Source organism: Oncorhynchus masou, chromosome 20 (assembly GCF_036934945.1).
Source record: "Oncorhynchus masou masou isolate Uvic2021 chromosome 20, UVic_Omas_1.1, whole genome shotgun sequence".
Classification (NCBI taxonomy): domain Eukaryota; kingdom Metazoa; phylum Chordata; class Actinopteri; order Salmoniformes; family Salmonidae; genus Oncorhynchus; species Oncorhynchus masou.
This window is the reverse complement of record NC_088231.1, coordinates 27,913,771-27,931,707: the sequence shown is the minus strand read 5'-3', so window position 1 is coordinate 27,931,707 and position 17,937 is coordinate 27,913,771. Positions and strand designations below refer to the sequence as shown.

Genomic DNA, 17,937 nt, shown 5'->3' with positions numbered 1-17,937 from the left:
CACTCACAGAAGTTCCAAAAGAATAAAGACATTTAAAATGTCACATTACATATATATACAGTGTTGTAACAATGTATAAATGGTTGAAGTACAAAAGGGAAAATAAATAAGCATAAATATCGGTTGCATTTACAATGGTGTTAAATACTTCTCTTTTACATGTATTAATATCTGCAACTTTGGTACATTGGCATAATATAGGTGCTTTGTCTGCTATTCTAATTTATTTGGTACAGTATTGAAAACTCCTTCCAAACCTCATAAATTATATTCCGGCCATGCACAAACCAAGAATCTATTTTCCCCTCCCCCCACAACTTCAACCCCTATCCATTCAGGGAACTTCTAAATACTGACCTGGGATCAGCATCTCTTGTCGGGTTTTTATGTTCCTGCATCAAAAAAAAGAAGGGGGAAGTTGGAGTTTGGTTTTACCGAGTCCCGCTTGATGAGGTGTGTTGCAGTACCCCGGTCAGACCGAGGACGGCGCCGTCCACCCAGCGTCCACAGAGGGGACATTCAAACTGCTGAGACTGGCTGCTGAGACTGGAGACACGGAGCTTTGTGCCGAAACTAAAAACACACACAACCTCATGAATTAAAACCGCTCATTGGTGAGGTAAATATGATACAGGAATTACATGTTGGGTTTATTTTTGGTGGACCGCGGCTACTGTTTGCAGATATTTTTGGCTCATAGTTGTATGTGTACAAAAAGCTTTCTTTTGTGATAATTGTGATGTTGGAGAGGGAGGGCGACGATTGCATTTTTTACAACCAAGAGAAGTAAGCGCCACTGTAAGGAAACGATGTGAAGAGAGAGACAGAGACAGAGAGAGCTTGAAGTTGAAACAAACATAACGAAGTTGATTTATCTTTATTTTCCTGGACAAATAAAGTTGTTTTTTACTTCTAAACGCTAAACATGATAGGAAGTCGTTCGCAGAAAGAGGTCTTGAGAATAACTATTATTCGTGAATTTAATTTCTGTCTCTTTTGGTAACAACAGTGATGTGCAAATGTGATGGTGTTCTCTGTGAGTAGTTTGAGGCCTAGGCTAACAATGCTAACGATGCTAACGATGCTAACAACGCTAACATTGCTAAAAATGCTAGTTGGTTAGCTTAGCTTAGCATACACAGTGCGGGTCTTGTGAACCAACTACTATAGCTAGCTAGCTAGCATCGCAGCTCATCCTGCAATAGTAGTATTTTTATAGATATTAATTTGATTTTGTCGGACTCGTTCAACATACACACAGGTGTAATGGTATATATATTGTATTTGAAAACGCAAACCAAACAGGTGGCTACAAAACATTTAACGTTAATCTTTATGTAAGAACATGCGATTTGCAGAGCGGATATCGCGCTGGTTAGCTAACATGCTAACTAGCACAGCCAGGATTTTTTTATTTTTAATTATACAAAAAAACAACTTAATTCAGGGAGACATTTCCCCCTAGACGACTGACGCGTGCCTATTCCCCTCGCAGTCTATCGCATAAATAATAATCAGAAGCACAAAACAGTGTTTTAAAACGATATTTTTAGAGAAGTGCGGTAGAATGGTTGTGTTGATTTGTGTTTTGTTTTCTGGCCTATAGAGGCCAGTAGAGGACTGTGTGGATTAAAACGACGACAAGCATGGAGTTCCCGCAGCAGCAGAAACCGGCGGGGGACAGCAAGATCACCTACCCGCCTGGAGTGAAGGAAATCACGGAGAAGATAAGCAACGATGAGGTGGTGAAACGGCTGAAGGTTAGTCGGTTAAAACCAACCCCCCCATGGCCATCTGTCAAGACTGACTGAGCTAAGATGTGTTCAGGTGGTTTGCAGAGACCTAGTGAGCTTGGGGAGGGGGTTCTCACTGTAAACATACTGTAGCTATCTCTTCAGACTCACTACATCAATGTCCAGCACACTGGCCGATTACCAATAACGCCCAAACTCTCTAAACATGAAAGACACCTGTCGTGCACTAGTATAGGCAGGGAGAGAGAGAGAGAGACTGAGATGGAGGTAAAAGCAAACAGCTTTTTCAGAGACAGTAGCTATCTATGGTCAGAGGATTTTTTTAAATTTTTCTTCCAATAAAGTTGCTACTCTGCTGGGAAGCCAGAGGTGTTATAGGTGACGTTGTCATGGTACCGTACCACGGTCATAGATCTAGAACACCGTGACGCCGGCGTTCTTTATGACGTCGTTGTGTATGACGTCATGCACTAGTGGGAGGTCTGCCTTGTGTACCTGAGGTATGATGTCATGAATAGAAGGGGTGGGGGGACCAACCACCTCTATGGAAACCTCTCTGTGATGCTGTTGCTGTTTTTTGTTCTGCGGAGGATAGACAGGCAGGCACGCAGAGGGCCGACAGGCAGGCAGGCACGCAGAGGGCCGACAGGCAGGCAGGCAGGCACGCAGAGGGCCGACAGGCAGGCAGGCACGCAGAGGGCCGACAGGCAGGCAGGCACGCAGAGGGCCGACAGGCAGGCAGGAACGCAGAGGGCCGACAGGCAGGCAGGCAGGAACGCAGAGGGCCGACAGGCAGGCAGGCAGGCACGCAGAGGGCCGACAGGCAGGCAGGCACGCAGAGGGCCGACAGGCAGGCAGGCAGGCACGCAGAGGGCCGACAGGCAGGCACGCAGAGGGCCGACAGGCAGGCACGCAGAGGGCCGACAGGCAGGCACGCAGAGGGCCGACAGGCAGGCAGGCAGGCGCGCAGAGGGCCGACAGGCAGGCAGGCGCGCAGAGGGCCGACAGGCAGGCAGGCAGGCGCGCAGAGGGCCGACAGGCAGGCAGGCAGGCGCGCAGAGGGCCGACAGGCAGGCGCGCAGAGGGCCGACAGGCAGGCAGGCACGCAGAGGGCCGACAGGCAGGCAGGCAGGCAGGCAGGCACGCAGAGGGCCGACAGGCAGGCAGGCACGCAGAGGGCCGACAGGCAGGCAGGCACGCAGAGGGCCGACAGGCAGGCAGGCACGCAGAGGGCCGACAGGCAGGCAGGCACGCAGAGGGCCGACAGGCAGGCAGGCACGCAGAGGGCCGACAGGCAGGCAGGCACGCAGAGGGCCGACAGGCAGGCAGGCAGGAACGCAGAGGGCCGACAGGCAGGCAGGCAGGAACGCAGAGGGCCGACAGGCAGGCAGGCAGGCACGCAGAGGGCCGACAGGCAGGCAGGCAGGCACGCAGAGGGCCGACAGGCAGGCAGGCAGGCACGCAGAGGGCCGACAGGCAGGCAGGCAGGCACGCAGAGGGCCGACAGGCAGGCAGGCACGCAGAGGGCCGACAGGCAGGCACGCAGAGGGCCGACAGGCAGGCACGCAGAGGGCCGACAGGCAGGCAGGCAGGCGCGCAGAGGGCCGACAGGCAGGCAGGCAGGCGCGCAGAGGGCCGACAGGCAGGCAGGCGCGCAGAGGGCCGACAGGCAGGCAGGCACGCAGAGGGCCGACAGGCAGGCAGGCACGCAGAGGGCCGACAGGCAGGCAGGCAGGAACGCAGAGGGCCGACAGGCAGGCAGGCAGGAACGCAGAGGGCCGACAGGCAGGCAGGCAGGCACGCAGAGGGCCGACAGGCAGGCAGGCACGCAGAGGGCCGACAGGCAGGCAGGCAGGCACGCAGAGGGCCGACAGGCAGGCACGCAGAGGGCCGACAGGCAGGCACGCAGAGGGCCGACAGGCAGGCACGCAGAGGGCCGACAGGCAGGCACGCAGAGGGCCGACAGGCAGGCAGGCAGGCGCGCAGAGGGCCGACAGGCAGGCAGGCAGGCGCGCAGAGGGCCGACAGGCAGGCAGGCAGGCGCGCAGAGGGCCGACAGGCAGGCGGGCGGAGGGCCGACAGGCAGGCAGGCACGCAGAGGGCCGACAGGCAGGCAGGCAGGCAGGCAGGCACGCAGGCACGCAGAGGGCCGACAGGCAGGCAGGCACGCAGAGGGCCGACAGGCAGGCAGGCACGCAGAGGGCCGACAGGCAGGCAGGCACGCAGAGGGCCGACAGGCAGGCAGGCACGCAGAGGGCCGACAGGCAGGCAGGCAGGAACGCAGAGGGCCGACAGGCAGGCAGGCAGGCACGCAGAGGGCCGACAGGCAGGCAGGCAGGAACGCAGAGGGCCGACAGGCAGGCAGGCAGGAACGCAGAGGGCCGACAGGCAGGCAGGCAGGCACGCAGAGGGCCGACAGGCAGGCAGGCAGGCACGCAGAGGGCCGACAGGCAGGCAGGCACGCAGAGGGCCGACAGGCAGGCACGCAGAGGGCCGACAGGCAGGCACGCAGAGGGCCGACAGGCAGGCAGGCAGGCGCGCAGAGGGCCGACAGGCAGGCAGGCGCGCAGAGGGCCGACAGGCAGGCAGGCGCGCAGAGGGCCGACAGGCAGGCAGGCGCGCAGAGGGCCGACAGGCAGGCCGGCGCGCAGAGGGCCGACAGGCAGGCCGGCGCGCAGAGGGCCGACAGGCAGGCCGGCGCGCAGAGGGCCGACAGGCAGGCCGGCAGGCAGGCGCGCAGAGGGCCGACAGGCAGGCCGGCAGGCAGGCGCGCAGAGGGCAGGCCGGCAGGCAGGCGCGCAGAGGGCCGGCCGGCAGGCAGGCGCGCAGAGGGCCGGCCGGCAGGCAGGCGCGCAGAGGGCCGGCCGGCAGGCAGGCGCGCAGAGGGCCGGCCGGCAGGCAGGCGCGCAGAGGGCCGGCCGGCAGGCAGGCGCGCAGAGGGCCGGCCGGCAGGCAGGCAGGCGCGCAGAGGGCCGACAGGCAGGCAGGCAGGCGCGCAGAGGGCCGACAGGCAGGCAGGCAGGCGCGCAGAGGGCCGACAGGCAGGCAGGCAGGCGCGCAGAGGGCCGACAGGCAGGCAGGCAGGCGCGCAGAGGGCCGACAGGCAGGCAGGCAGGCAGGCGCGCAGAGGGCCGGCAGGCAGGCAGGCAGGCAGGCGCGCAGAGGGCCGGCAGGCAGGCGCGCAGAGGGCCGACAGGCAGGCAGGCAGGCAGGCGCGCAGAGGGCCGGCAGGCAGGCGCGCAGAGGGCCGACAGGCAGACAGGCAGGCGCGCAGAGGGCCGACAGGCAGACAGTCAGGCAGGCGCGCAGAGGGCCGACAGGCAGGCCGGCAGGCAGGCGCGCAGAGGGCCGGCCGGCAGGCAGGCGCGCAGAGGGCCGGCCGGCAGGCAGGCGCGCAGAGGGCCGGCCGGCAGGCAGGCGCGCGCAGAGGGCCGGCCGGCAGGCAGGCGCGCAGAGGGCCGGCCGGCAGGCAGGCAGGCGCGCAGAGGGCCGACAGACAGGCAGGCAGGCGCGCGACAGGCAGGCAGGCAGGCGCGCAGAGGGCCGACAGGCAGGCAGGCAGGCGCGCAGAGGGCCGACAGGCAGGCAGGCAGGCGCGCAGAGGGCCGACAGGCAGGCAGGCAGGCAGGCGCGCAGAGGGCCGGCAGGCAGGCGCGCAGAGGGCCGACAGGCAGACAGGCAGGCGCGCAGAGGGCCGACAGGCAGACAGTCAGGCGCGCAGAGGGCCGACAGGCAGACAGGCAGGCACGCGGAGGGCCGACAGACAGGCAGTTTAAAAATGCTTCTACCCTGACTTGGGCAGAAGCTCATCGGAACTGAGTCACCTCACATGTTCTGCTGCTTGAGTTCCTGTCCCTCGTATACAATATTAGCTCCAAAGTGGAGGTCCTGCAACTAAATATAAACCCAACTGGGCCAGCACCTAAACATCAACAGAACTTATTTCAGTCCAAGTCCAAGCACTGAGCTCAACTATAGTAACTCCCTTACACCGAGCTGTGTCTGTGTAAGGGAGCCGTTTGGACAGTCTTAGTGACAGTTGTGGCTGCTTCGCGTGATGTATTGTCGTCTCTACCTTCTTTGCCCTTTGTGCTGTTGTCTGGGCCCAATAATGTTTGTTCCCTGTGTTGTGTTGCTGCCATGCTGTGTTGCTACCTTGTTGATGTTGTCATGTGTTGCTACCATGTTGTTGTCATGTTGTGTTGCTACCATGTTGTTGTCAAGCTGTGTTGCTACCATGTTGTTGTCAAGCTGTGTTGCAACCATGTTGTCAAGCTGTGTTGCTACCATGTTGTGTTGCCACCGTGTTGATGTCATGTTGTGTTGCTACCATGTTGTTGTCATGTGTTGCTGCCTTGCTATGTTGTCGTCTTCGATCTCTCTTTATGTAAAGTTGTGTTGTTGTCTTCGGTCTCTTTATGTAAAGTTGTGTTGTCTTCGGTCTCTTTATGTAATGTTGTTGTTTTCAGTCTCTCTTTGTGTTGTGTTGTCTTCGGTCTCTTTATGTAATGTTGTTGTCTTCGGTCTCTTTATGTAATGTTGTGTTGTTGTCTTGGGTCTCTTTATGTAATGTTGTGTTGTTGTCTTCGGTCTCTTTATGTAATGTTGTGTTGTTGTCTTCGGTCTCTTTATGTAATGTTGTGTTGTCTTCGGTCTCTTTATGTAATGTTGTGTTGTTGTCTTCGGTCTCTTTATGTGGTGTTGTCTTCGGTCTCTTTATGTAATGTTTTGTTGTTGTCTTGGGTCTCTTTATGTAATGTTGTGTTGTTGTCTTCGGTCTCTTTATATAATGTTGTGTTGTTGTCTTGGGTCTCTTTATGTAATGTTGTGTTGTTGTCTTGGGTCTCTTTATGTAATGTTGTGTTGTTGTCTTGGGTCTCTTTATGTAATGTTGTGTTGTCTTCGGTCTCTCTTTATGTAATGTTGTGTTGTCTTCGGTCTCTCTTTATGTAATGTTGTGTTGTCTTCGGTCTCTCTTTATGTAATGTTGTGTTGTCTTCGGTCTCTCTTTATGTAATGTTGTGTTGTCTTCGGTCTCTTTATGTAATGTTGTGTTGTCTTCGGTCTCTTTATGTAATGTTGTGTTGTCTTCGGTCTCTTTATGTAATGTTGTGTTGTCTTCGGTCTCTTTATGTAATGTTGTTGTCTTCGGTCTCTTTATGTATTGTTGTGTTGTTGTCTTCGGTCTCTTTATGTAATGGTGTGTTGTCTTCAGTCTCTTTATGTAATGTTGTGTTGTTGTCTTCGGTCTCTTTATGTAATGTTGTGTTGTCTTCGGTCTCTTTATGTAATGTTGTGTTGTCTTCGGTCTCTTTATGTAATGTTGTCGTCTTCGGTCTCTTTATGTAATGTTGTCGTCTTCGGTCTCTTTGTGTTGTTGTCGTCTTCGGTCTCTTTGTGTTGTTGTCGTCTTCGGTCTCTTTGTGTTGTTGTCGTCTTCGGTCTCTTTGTGTTGTTGTCGTCTTCGGTCTCTTTGTGTTGTTGTCGTCTTCGGTCTCTTTGTGTTGTTGTCGTCTTCGGTCTCTTTGTGTTGTTGTCGTCTTCGGTCTCTTTGTGTTGTTGTCGTCTTCGGTCTCTTTGTGTTGTTGTCGTCTTCGGTCTCTTTGTGTTGTTGTCGTCTTCGGTCTCTTTGTGTTGTTGTCGTCTTCGGTCTCTTTGTGTTGTTGTCGTCTTCGGTCTCTTTGTGTTGTTGTCGTCTTCGGTCTCTTTGTGTTGTTGTCGTCTTCGGTCTCTTTGTGTTGTTGTCGTCTTCGGTCTCTTTGTGTTGTTGTCGTCTTCGGTCTCTTTGTGTTGTTGTCGTCTTCGGTCTCTTTGTGTTGTTGTCGTCTTCGGTCTCTTTGTGTTGTTGTCGTCTTCGGTCTCTTTGTGTTGTTGTCGTCTTCGGTCTCTTTGTGTTGTTGTCGTCTTCGGTCTCTTTGTGTTGTTGTCGTCTTCGGTCTCTTTGTGTTGTTGTCGTCTTCGGTCTCTTTATGTAGTGTTGTTGTCGTCTTCGGTCTCTTTATGTAGTGTTGTTGTCGTCTTCGGTCTCTTTATGTAGTGTTGTTGTTGTTGTCTTCGGTCTCTTTATTTAATGTTGTTGTTGTTGTCTTCGGTCTCTTTATGTAATGTTGTGTTGTTGGTGTCTTCGGTCTCTTTATGTAATGTTGTGGTGTCTCTTGCTGTGATGTATGTTTTTTGTCCTATATTTATATTTTATTTTTAATGTTTAATCCCAGCCCCCATCTCCACAAGGAGCACTTTTGGTAAGCCATCATTCTAAATAAGAATTTGTTCTTAAATGCCTCGTTAAATGAAAATAGATAATATCCTGTTTTGTAGAAGAATAGATACATAGAGCACGAGAACAGCCGTCCATGACGAGCGATGCCAGGTCATCTACAATGTTCAAGCCCCGTCCTGTCACTATGGCAACCGGACTGTGAACCAGGTACTGCACACACGCACAGCTGCAGCCTCTTCTTCCTGGAGCGAGGTCAAATAGCACCCTATTCCCTATATAGTACACTACTATAGACCAGAGCCCTATTCCCTATATAGTACACTACTATAGACCAGAGCCCTATTCCCTATATAGTACACTACTTTAGACCAGAGCCCTATTCCCTATATAGTGGTACTACTATAGACCAGAGCCCTATTCCCTATATCGGCAGGGTATGGGTTCTGACTATATAAAAACACAGCTAGCTAGCGCTGGGTATGGGTTCTGACTATATATTAACCCAGTTGGCCAGCGAGTTAGTGCTGGGTATGGGTTCTGACTATATAAAAACACTGCTAGCTAGCTAGTTAGCGCTGGGTATGGGTTCTGACTATATAAAAAAACAGCTAGCTAGCTAGTTAGCGCTGGGTATGGGTTCTGACTATATAAAAAAAACAGCTAGCTAGCTAGTTAGCGCTGGGTATGGGTTCTGACTATATATTAACCCAGTTGGCCAGCTAGTTAGCGCTGGGTATGGGTTCTGACTATATAAAAACACAGCTAGCTAGTTAGCGCTGGGTATGGGTTCTGACTATATAAAAACACAGCTAGCTAGTTAGCGCTGGGTATGGGTTCTGACAATATAAAAACACAGCTAGCTAGTTAGCGCTGGGTATGGGTTCTGACTATATAAAAACACAGCTAGCTAGTTAGCGCTGGGTATGGGTTCTGACTATATAAAAACACAGCTAGCTGGCTAGCGCTGGGTATGGGTTCTGACTATATAAAAACACAGCTAGCTAGTTAGCGCTGGGTATGGGTTCTGACTATATAAAAACACAGCTAGCTGGCTAGCGCTGGGTATGGGTTCTGACTATATAAAAACACAGCTAGCTAGTTAGCGCTGGGTATGGGTTCTGACTATATAAAAACACAGCTAGCTAGTTAGCGCTGGGTATGGGTTCTGACTATATAAAAACACAGCTAGCTAGTTAGCGCTGGGTATGGGTTCTGACTATATAAAAACACAGCTAGCTAGTTAGCGCTGGGTATGGGTTCTGACTATATAAAAACACAGCTAGCTAGTTAGCGCTGGGTATGGGTTCTGACTATATAAAAACACAGCTAGCTAGTTAGCGCTGGGTATGGGTTCTGACTATATAAAAACACAGCTAGCTAGTTAGCGCTGGGTATGGGTTCTGACTATATAAAAACACAGCTAGCTAGTTAGCGCTGGGTATGGGTTCTGACTATATAAAAACACAGCTAGCTAGTTAGCGCTGGGTATGGGTTCTGACTATATAAAAACACAGCTAGCTAGTTAGCGCTGGGTATGGGTTCTGACTATATAAAAACACAGCTAGCTAGTTAGCGCTGGGTATGGGTTCTGACTATATAAAAACACAGCTAGCTAGTTAGCGCTGGGTATGGGTTCTGACTATATTCCTACCAGCCTAGACCTCAACATGCACGGTCAGCTTTGTCATGTGGATCGCCATTTCAGTCTGTTTGTCCAATGAGCTGACTCCTAGACCCAGTGATGGCTTCTGATTGGGCCTCCTACAAAGACCCAGTGATGGCTTCTGATGGGCCTCCTACAAAGACCTAGTGATGGCTTCTGATTGGGCCTCCTACAAAGACCTAGTGATGGCTTCTGATTGGGCCTCCTACAAAGACCTAGTGATGGCTTCTGATTGGGCCTCCTACAAAGACCTAGTAATGGCTTCTGTTTGGGCCTCCTGCAAAGACCTAGTGATGGCTTCTGATTGGGCCTCCTGCAAAGACCTAGTGATGGCTTCTGATTGGGCCTCCTGCAAAGACCTAGTGATGGCTTCTGATTGGGCCTCCTGCAAAGACCTAGTGATGGCTTCTGATTGGGCCTCCTGCAAAGACCTAGTGATGGCTTCTGATTGGGCCTCCTACAAAGACCTAGTGATGGCTTCTGATTGGGCCTCCTGATTGGGCCTCCTGCAAAGACCTAGTGATGGCTTCTGATTGGGCCTCCTGCAAAGACCTAGTGATGGCTTCTGATTGGGCCTCCTCCTCTGTTTAGTGAGTCCTCCAGATCAGAGGCAGTAGGGATGACCAGGGATGTTCTCTGTTTAGTGAGTCCTCCAGATCAGAGACAGTAGATGACCAGGGATGTTCTCTGTTTAGTGAGTCCTCCAGATCAGAGGCAGTAGGGACGACCAGGGATGTTCTCTGTTTAGTGAGTCCTCCAGATCAGAGACAGTAGATGACCAGGGATGTTCTCTGTTTAGTGAGTCCTCCAGATCAGAGGCAGTAGGGATGACCAGGGATGTTCTCTGTTTAGTGAGTCCTCCAGATCAGAGGCAGTAGAGATGACCAGGGATGTTCTCTGTTTAGTGAGTCCTCCAGATCAGAGGCAGTAGGGATGTTTAGTGAGTCCTCCAGATCAGAGGCAGTAGGGATGACCAGGGATGTTCTCTGTTTAGTGAGTCCTTCAGATCAGAGGCAGTAGGGATGACCAGGGATGTTCTCTGTTTAGTGAGTCCTCCAGATCAGAGACAGTAGATGACCAGGGATGTTCTCTGTTTAGTGAGTCCTCCAGATCAGAGGCAGTAGGGACGACCAGGGATGTTCTCTGTTTAGTGAGTCCACCAGATCAGAGGCAGTAGGGATGACCAGGTGAATTTCACAATCCCCCACCCCCCCCAAACCCTGTCCTGCTAAGCATTCAAAATGTAACAAGTACTTTAGGTTATCAGAGAAAATGTAGGAAGTAAAATTATTTTCTTTAGAAATGTAGTGAAGTAAAAGTTGTCAAATTTAAGTCTTAAAGTACAGATAACCCCCCAAAAAAACTACTTAAGTAGTACTTTAAAGTATTTTAATTTATATTGAAGTACTTTTCCACCATTTGCTTTATATTGTTAAAAGAATGCAGGTACTTCATATTACCATTGGAGAAGGGACGCCTTGTCTTTCTCTGTTATGAAATAGAGCTGTTCAACTGTGGTAGCCCTGTGGTACTGTGGTAGCCCTGTTAAACTGTGGTAGCCCTGTTAAACTGTGGTAGCCCTGTGGTACTGTGGTAGCCCTGTGGTACTGTGGTAGCCCTGTGGTACTGTGGTAGCCCTGTGGTACTGTGGTAGCCCTTGGTACTGTGGTAGCCCTGTGGTACTGTGGTAGCCCTGTGGTACTGTGGTAGCCCTGTGGTACTGTGGTAGCCCTGTGGTAGCCCTGTGGTAGCCCTGTGGTACTGTGGTAGCCCTGTGGTAGCCCTGTGGTACTGTGGTAGCCCTGTGGTAGCCCTGTGGTACTGTGGTAGCCCTGTGGTAGCCCTGTTAAACTGTGGTAGCCCTGTGGTAGCCCTGTGGTACTGTGGTAGCCCTGTTAAACTGTGGTAGCCCTGTGGTAGCCCGGCTGCTACATAGGACCTGTTATCATGTGTAACACAGGATTTCACAGCCTCCGGAGGCCGTTCGGGAGATTGATTGTTCGGTAGATTGAGCCAGAGAGGGACAGAAAGAGAGAGAGGCAGAAAGAGAAAGAGAGGCAGAGAGAGGCAGAGAGAGGCAGAGAGAGGCAGAGAGAGGCAGAGAGAGGCAGAGAGAGGCAGAGAGAGGCAGAGAGAGGCAGAGAGAGGCAGAGAGAGGCAGAGAGAGGCAGAGAGAGACAGAGAGAGACAGAGAGAGAGGCAGAAGCAGAGCTCATTCTCCTGTCTGTGTTTCAGCACCCATCCCCCCCTCCACTCCTGTCTGCAGCTTGGTTACTGCTGCTCTGTGCCTTGGAGAAACACGGAGGTAGAAGTGGTGTCTGCAGGGTCCTAGTGCTAGGGGCGTTCTGCTGGGTCCTAGTGCTAGGGGCGTTCTGCTGGGTCCTAGTGCTAGGGGCGTTCTGCTGGGTCCTCGTGCTAGGGGCGTTCTGCTTGGTCCTCGTGCTAGGGGCGTTCTGCTGGGTCCTCGTGCTAGGGGCGTTCTGCTGGGTCCTCGTGCTAGGGGCGTTCTGCTGGGTCCTAGTGCTAGGGGCGTTCTGCTGGGTCCTAGTGCTAGGGGCGTTCTGCTGGGTCCTAGTGCTAGGGGCGTTCTGCTGGGTCCTAGTGCTAGGGGCGTTCTGCTGGGTCCTAGTGCTAGGGGCGTTCTGCTGGGTCCTAGTGCTGGGGGCGTTCTGCTGGGTCCTCGTGCTGGGGGCGTTCTGCTGGGTCCTAGTACTAGGGGTGTTCTGCTGGGTCCTAGTGCTAGGGGCGTTCTGCTGGGTCCTAGTGCTAGGGGGCGTTCTGCTGGGTCCTAGTGGCGTTCTGCTGGGTCCTAGTGCTAGGGGCGTTCTGCTGGGTCCTAGTGCTAGGGGCGTTCTGCTGGGTCCTAGTGCTAGGGGCGTTCTGCTGGGTCCTCGTGCTAGGGGCGTTCTGCTGGGTCCTATTGCTAGGGGTGTTCTGCTGGGTCCTAGTGCTAGGGGCGTTCTGCTGGGTCCTAGTGCTAGGGGCGTTCTGCTGGGTCCTAGTGCTAGGGGCGTTCTGCTGGGTCCTAGTGCTAGGGGCGTTCTGCTGGGTCCTAGTGCTAGGGGCGTTCTGCTGGGTCCTAGTGCTAGGGGCGTTCTGCTGGGTTCGAGTGCTAGGGGCGTTCTGCTGGGTTCGAGTGCTAGGGGCGTTCTGCTGGGTCCTAGTGCTAGGGGCGTTCTGCTGGGTCCTCGTGCTAGGGGCGTTCTGCTGGGTCCTAGTGCTAGGGGCGTTCTGCTGGGTCCTAGTGCTAGGGGCGTTCTGCTGGGTCCTAGTGCTAGGGGCGTTCTGCTGGGTCCTAGTGCTAGGGGCGTTCTGCTGGGTCCTCGTGCTAGGGGCGTTCTGCTGGGTCCTCGTGCTAGGGGCGTTCTGCTGGGTCCTAGTGCTAGGGGCGTTCTGCTGGGTCCTAGTGCTAGGGGCGTTCTGCTGGGTCCTAGTGCTAGGGGCGTTCTGCTGGGTCCTAGTGCTAGGGGCGTTCTGCTGGGTCCTAGTGCTAGGGGCGTTCTGCTGGGTCCTAGTGCTAGGGGCGTTCTGCTGGGTCCTAGTGCTAGGGGCGTTCTGCTGGGTCCTAGTGCTAGGGGGCGTTCTGCTGGGTCCTAGTGGCGTTCTGCTGGGTCCTAGTGCTAGGGGCGTTCTGCTGGGTCCTAGTGCTAGGGGCGTTCTGCTGGGTCCTAGTGCTAGCGGCGTTCTGCTGGGTCCTAGTGCTAGGGGCGTTCTGCTGGGTCCTAGTGCTAGGGGCGTTCTGCTGGGTCCTAGTGCTAGGGGCGTTCTGCTGGGTTCAAGTGCTAGGGGCGTTCTGCTGGGTTCGAGTGCTAGGGGCGTTCTGCTGGGTCCTAGTGCTAGGGGCGTTCTGCTGGGTCCTCGTGCTAGGGGCGTTCTGCTGGGTCCTAGTGCTAGGGGCGTTCTGCTGGGTCCTAGTGCTAGGGGCGTTCTGCTGGGTCCTAGTGCTAGGGGCGTTCTGCTGGGTCCTCGTGCTAGGGGCGTTCTGCTGGGTCCTCGTGCTAGGGGCGTTCTGCTGGGTCCTAGTGCTAGGGGCGTTCTGCTGGGTCCTAGTGCTAGGGGCGTTCTGCTGGGTCCTAGTGCTAGGGGCGTTCTGCTGGGTCCTAGTGCTAGGGGCGTTCTGCTGGGTCCTAGTGCTAGGGGCGTTCTGCTGGGTCCTAGTGCTAGGGGCGTTCTGCTGGGTCCTAGTGCTAGGGGGCGTTCTGCTGGGTCCTAGTGGCGTTCTGCTGGGTCCTAGGGGCGTTCTGCTGGGTCCTAGTGCTAGGGGCGTTCTGCTGGGTCCTCGTGCTAGGGGCGTTCTGCTGGGTCCTCGTGCTAGGGGCGTTCTGCTGGGTCCTAGTGCTAGGGGCGTTCTGCTGGGTCCTCGTGCTAGTGGCGTTCTGCTGGGTCCTAGTGCTAGGGGCGTTCTGCTGGGTCCTCGTGCTAGGGGCGTTCTGCTGGGTCCTCGTGCTAGGGGCGTTCTGCTGGGTCCTAGTGCTAGGGGCGTTCTGCTGGGTCCTAGTGCTAGGGGCGTTCTGCTGGGTCCTAGTGCTAGGGGCGTTCTGCTGGGTCCTAGTGCTAGGGGCGTTCTGCTGGGTCCTAGTGCTAGGGGCGTTCTGCTGGGTCCTAGTGCTAGGGGCGTTCTGCTGGGTCCTAGTGCTAGGGGGCGTTCTGCTGGGTCCTAGTGGCGTTCTGCTGGGTCCTAGGGGCGTTCTGCTGGGTCCTAGTGCTAGGGGCGTTCTGCTGGGTCCTCGTGCTAGGGGCGTTCTGCTGGGTCCTCGTGCTAGGGGCGTTCTGCTGGGTCCTAGTGCTAGGGGCGTTCTGCTGGGTCCTCGTGCTAGTGGCGTTCTGCTGGGTCCTAGTGCTAGGGGCGTTCTGCTGGGTCCTCGTGCTAGGGGCGTTCTGCTGGGTCCTCGTGCTAGGGGCGTTCTGCTGGGTCCTAGTGCTAGGGGCGTTCTGCTGGGTCCTAGTGCTAGGGGCGTTCTGCTGGGTCCTCGTGCTAGGGGCGTTCTGCTGGGTCTTAGTGCTAGGGGCGTTCTGCTGGGTCCTAGTGCTAGGGGGCGTTCTTCTGGGTCCTCGTGCTAGGGGCATTCTTCGAGTGGAGTTGAGTCTCTCTGTTGACCGGGAGAGAGAATGAGAGTTTACAACTCGTAAATTGATTGATGTTATGTTTCATCTAGTTCTATTCTAATCATACATCAGTAATGGGAGCTGGTTTTATTCCACTTGTACATTAGTAATGGGAGCTGGTTTTATTCCAGTTGTACATTAGTATTGGGAGCTGGTTTTATTCCAGTTGTACATTAGTACTGGGAGCTGGTTTTATTCCACTTGTACATTAGTAAAGGGAGCTGGTTTTATTCCAGTTGTACATTAGTAAAGGGAGCTGGTTTTATTCCACTTGTACATTAGTAATGGGAGCTGGTTTTATTCCAGTGGTACATTAGTAATGGGAGCTGGTTTTATTCTAGTTGACCTATATGGACCAGACCTTAACCAATCATCATCTCTCTCTGTAGATGGTAGTGAAGGACCAGACCTTAACCAATCATCTCTCTCTGTAGATGAAAGTGAAAGACCAGACCTTAACCAATCATCTCTCTCTGTAGATGGTAGTGAAAGACCAGACCTTAACCAATCATCTCTCTCTGTAGATGGTGGTGAAGACCGACATGGACCAGACCTTAACCAATCATCTCTCTCTGTAGATGGTAGTGAAGGACCAGACCTTAACCAATCATCTCTCTCTGTAGATGGTAGTGAAGGACCAGACCTTAACCAATCATCTCTCTCTGTAGATGGTGGTGAAGACCTACATGGACATGGACCAGGACAGCGAGGAGGAGAAGCAGCAGTATCTGAACCTGGCTCTCCATCTGGCCTCAGAGTTCTTCTTGAGGAACCCTAACAAGGACGTGCGCCTCCTGGTGGCCTGCTGCCTGGCTGACATCTTCAGGATCTACGCCCCTGAGGCCCCTTACACCTCACACGACAAGCTGAAGGTAACTGGTCTAACGTTCAACACAACCCATAACCCCATACACCCACAACACAAGCTGAAGGTCGCTGGTATAACCTTCATCTAACCTTCAACACAACCATAACCCCCACACGGCAAGCTGAAGGTAACTGGTCTAACCTTCAACACAACCATAACCCATACTGGACATTACCCCTTTATAAAACCATAACCCATACTGGACATTACCCTTTATAAAACCATAACCCTTACTGGACATTACCCCTTTATAAAACCATAACCCTTACTGGACATTACCCCTTTATAAAACCATAACCCATACTGGACATTACCCCTTTATAAAACCATAACCCATACTGGACATTAACCCTTTATAAAACCATAACCCTTACTGGACATTACCCCTTTATAAAACCATAACCCATACTGGATATTACCCTTTATAAAACCATAACCATTTATGAAGCCATGACCCTTTATAAAACCATAACCCATACTGGACATTACCCCTTTATAAAACCATAACCCATACTGGACATTACCCCTTTATAAAACCATAACCCTTACTGGACATTACCCCTTTATAAAACCATAACCCATACTGGAAATTAACCCTTTATAAAACCATAACCCATACTGGACATTACCCTTTATAAAACCATAACCATTTATGAAGCCATTACCCTTTATAAAACCATAACCCATACTGGACATTAACCCTTTATAAAACCATAACCCTTACTGGACATTAACCCTTTATAAAACCATAACCCTTACTGGACATTAACCCTTTATAAAGCCATGATCCTTTATAAAACCATAACCATTTATGAAGCCATAACCCTTTATAAAACCATAACCCTTACTGGACATTAACCCTTTATAAAGCCATGATCCTTTATAAAACCATAACCATTTATGAAGCCATAACCCTTTATAAAACCATAACCCATACTGGACATTACCCTTTATAAAACCATAACCATTTAAAACCATTCAACACAACCCATAACCCCATACACCCACAACACAAGCTGAAGGTCGCTGGTATAACCTTCATCTAACCTTCAACACAACCATAACCCCCACACGACAAGCTGAAGGTAACTGGTCTAACGTTCATCACAACCCATAACCCATACTGGACATTACTCCTTTATAAAACCATAACCCATACTGGACATTACCCCTTTATAAAACCATAACCCATACTGGACATTACCCCTTTATAAAACCATAACCCATACTGGACATTACCCCTTTATAAAACCATAACCCATACTGGACATTAACCCTTTATAAAACCATAACCCTTACTGGACATTACCCCTTTATAAAACCATAACCCATACTGGAAATTAACCCTTTATGAAACCATAACCCTTACTGGACATTACCCCTTTATAAAACCATAACCCATACTGGACTTTAACCCTTTATAAAACCATAACCCATACTGGACATTACCCCTTTATAAAACCATAACCCATACTGGACATTACCCTTTATAAAACCATAACCCTTACTGGACATTACCCCTTTATAAAACCATAACCCATACTGGATATTACCCTTTATAAAACCATAACCATTTATGAAGCCATGACCCTTTATAAAACCATATCCATTTATGAAGCCATGACCCTTTATAAAACCATAACCCATACTGGACATTACCCCTTTATAAAACCATAACCCATACTGGACATTACCCCTTTATAAAACCATAACCCATACTGGAAATTAACCCTTTATAAAACCATAACCCATACTGGACATTACCCTTTATAAAACCATAACCATTTATTAAGCCATTACCCTTTATAAAACCATATCCATTTATGAAGCCATGACCCTTTATAAAACCATAACCCATACTGGACATTAACCCTTTATAAAACCATAACCCTTACTGGACATTAACCCTTAATAAGGCCATGACCCTTTATAAAACCATAACCATTTATAAAACCATAACCCTTTATAAAACCATAACCCTTACTGGACATTACCCTTTATAAAACCATAACCATTTATGAAGCCATTACCCCTTTATAAAACCATAACCATTTATGAAGCCATGACCCTTTATAAAACCATAACCATTTATGAAGCCATGACCCTTTATAAAACCATAACCCATACTGGACATTAACCCTTTATAAAACCATAACCCTTACTGGACATTAACCCTTTATAAAGCCATGACCCTTTATAAAACCATAACCATTTATGAAGCCATAACCCTTTATAAAACCATAACCCATACTGGACATTACCCTTTATGAAACCATAACCATTTATGAAGTCATTACCCTTTATAAAACCATAACCATTTATGAAG

The 17,937-nt window shown here is 51.8% G+C and overlaps 1 protein-coding gene across 1 annotated transcript in view; it reads left to right on the top strand.

Annotated features, from left to right (window-relative positions):
* Positions 1 to 480: 480 nt before the first annotated feature.
* Positions 481 to 17,937, top strand: part of pds5a (PDS5 cohesin associated factor A) — a 90,371-nt gene continuing 72,914 nt past the window's right edge. The window contains 3 exon segments of the mRNA XM_064926812.1: positions 481 to 619; positions 1,607 to 1,760; positions 15,412 to 15,615. Of these exon segments, the coding sequence (XP_064782884.1) occupies positions 1,647 to 1,760; positions 15,412 to 15,615 (318 nt within the window). The 5' untranslated portion in view covers positions 481 to 619; positions 1,607 to 1,646.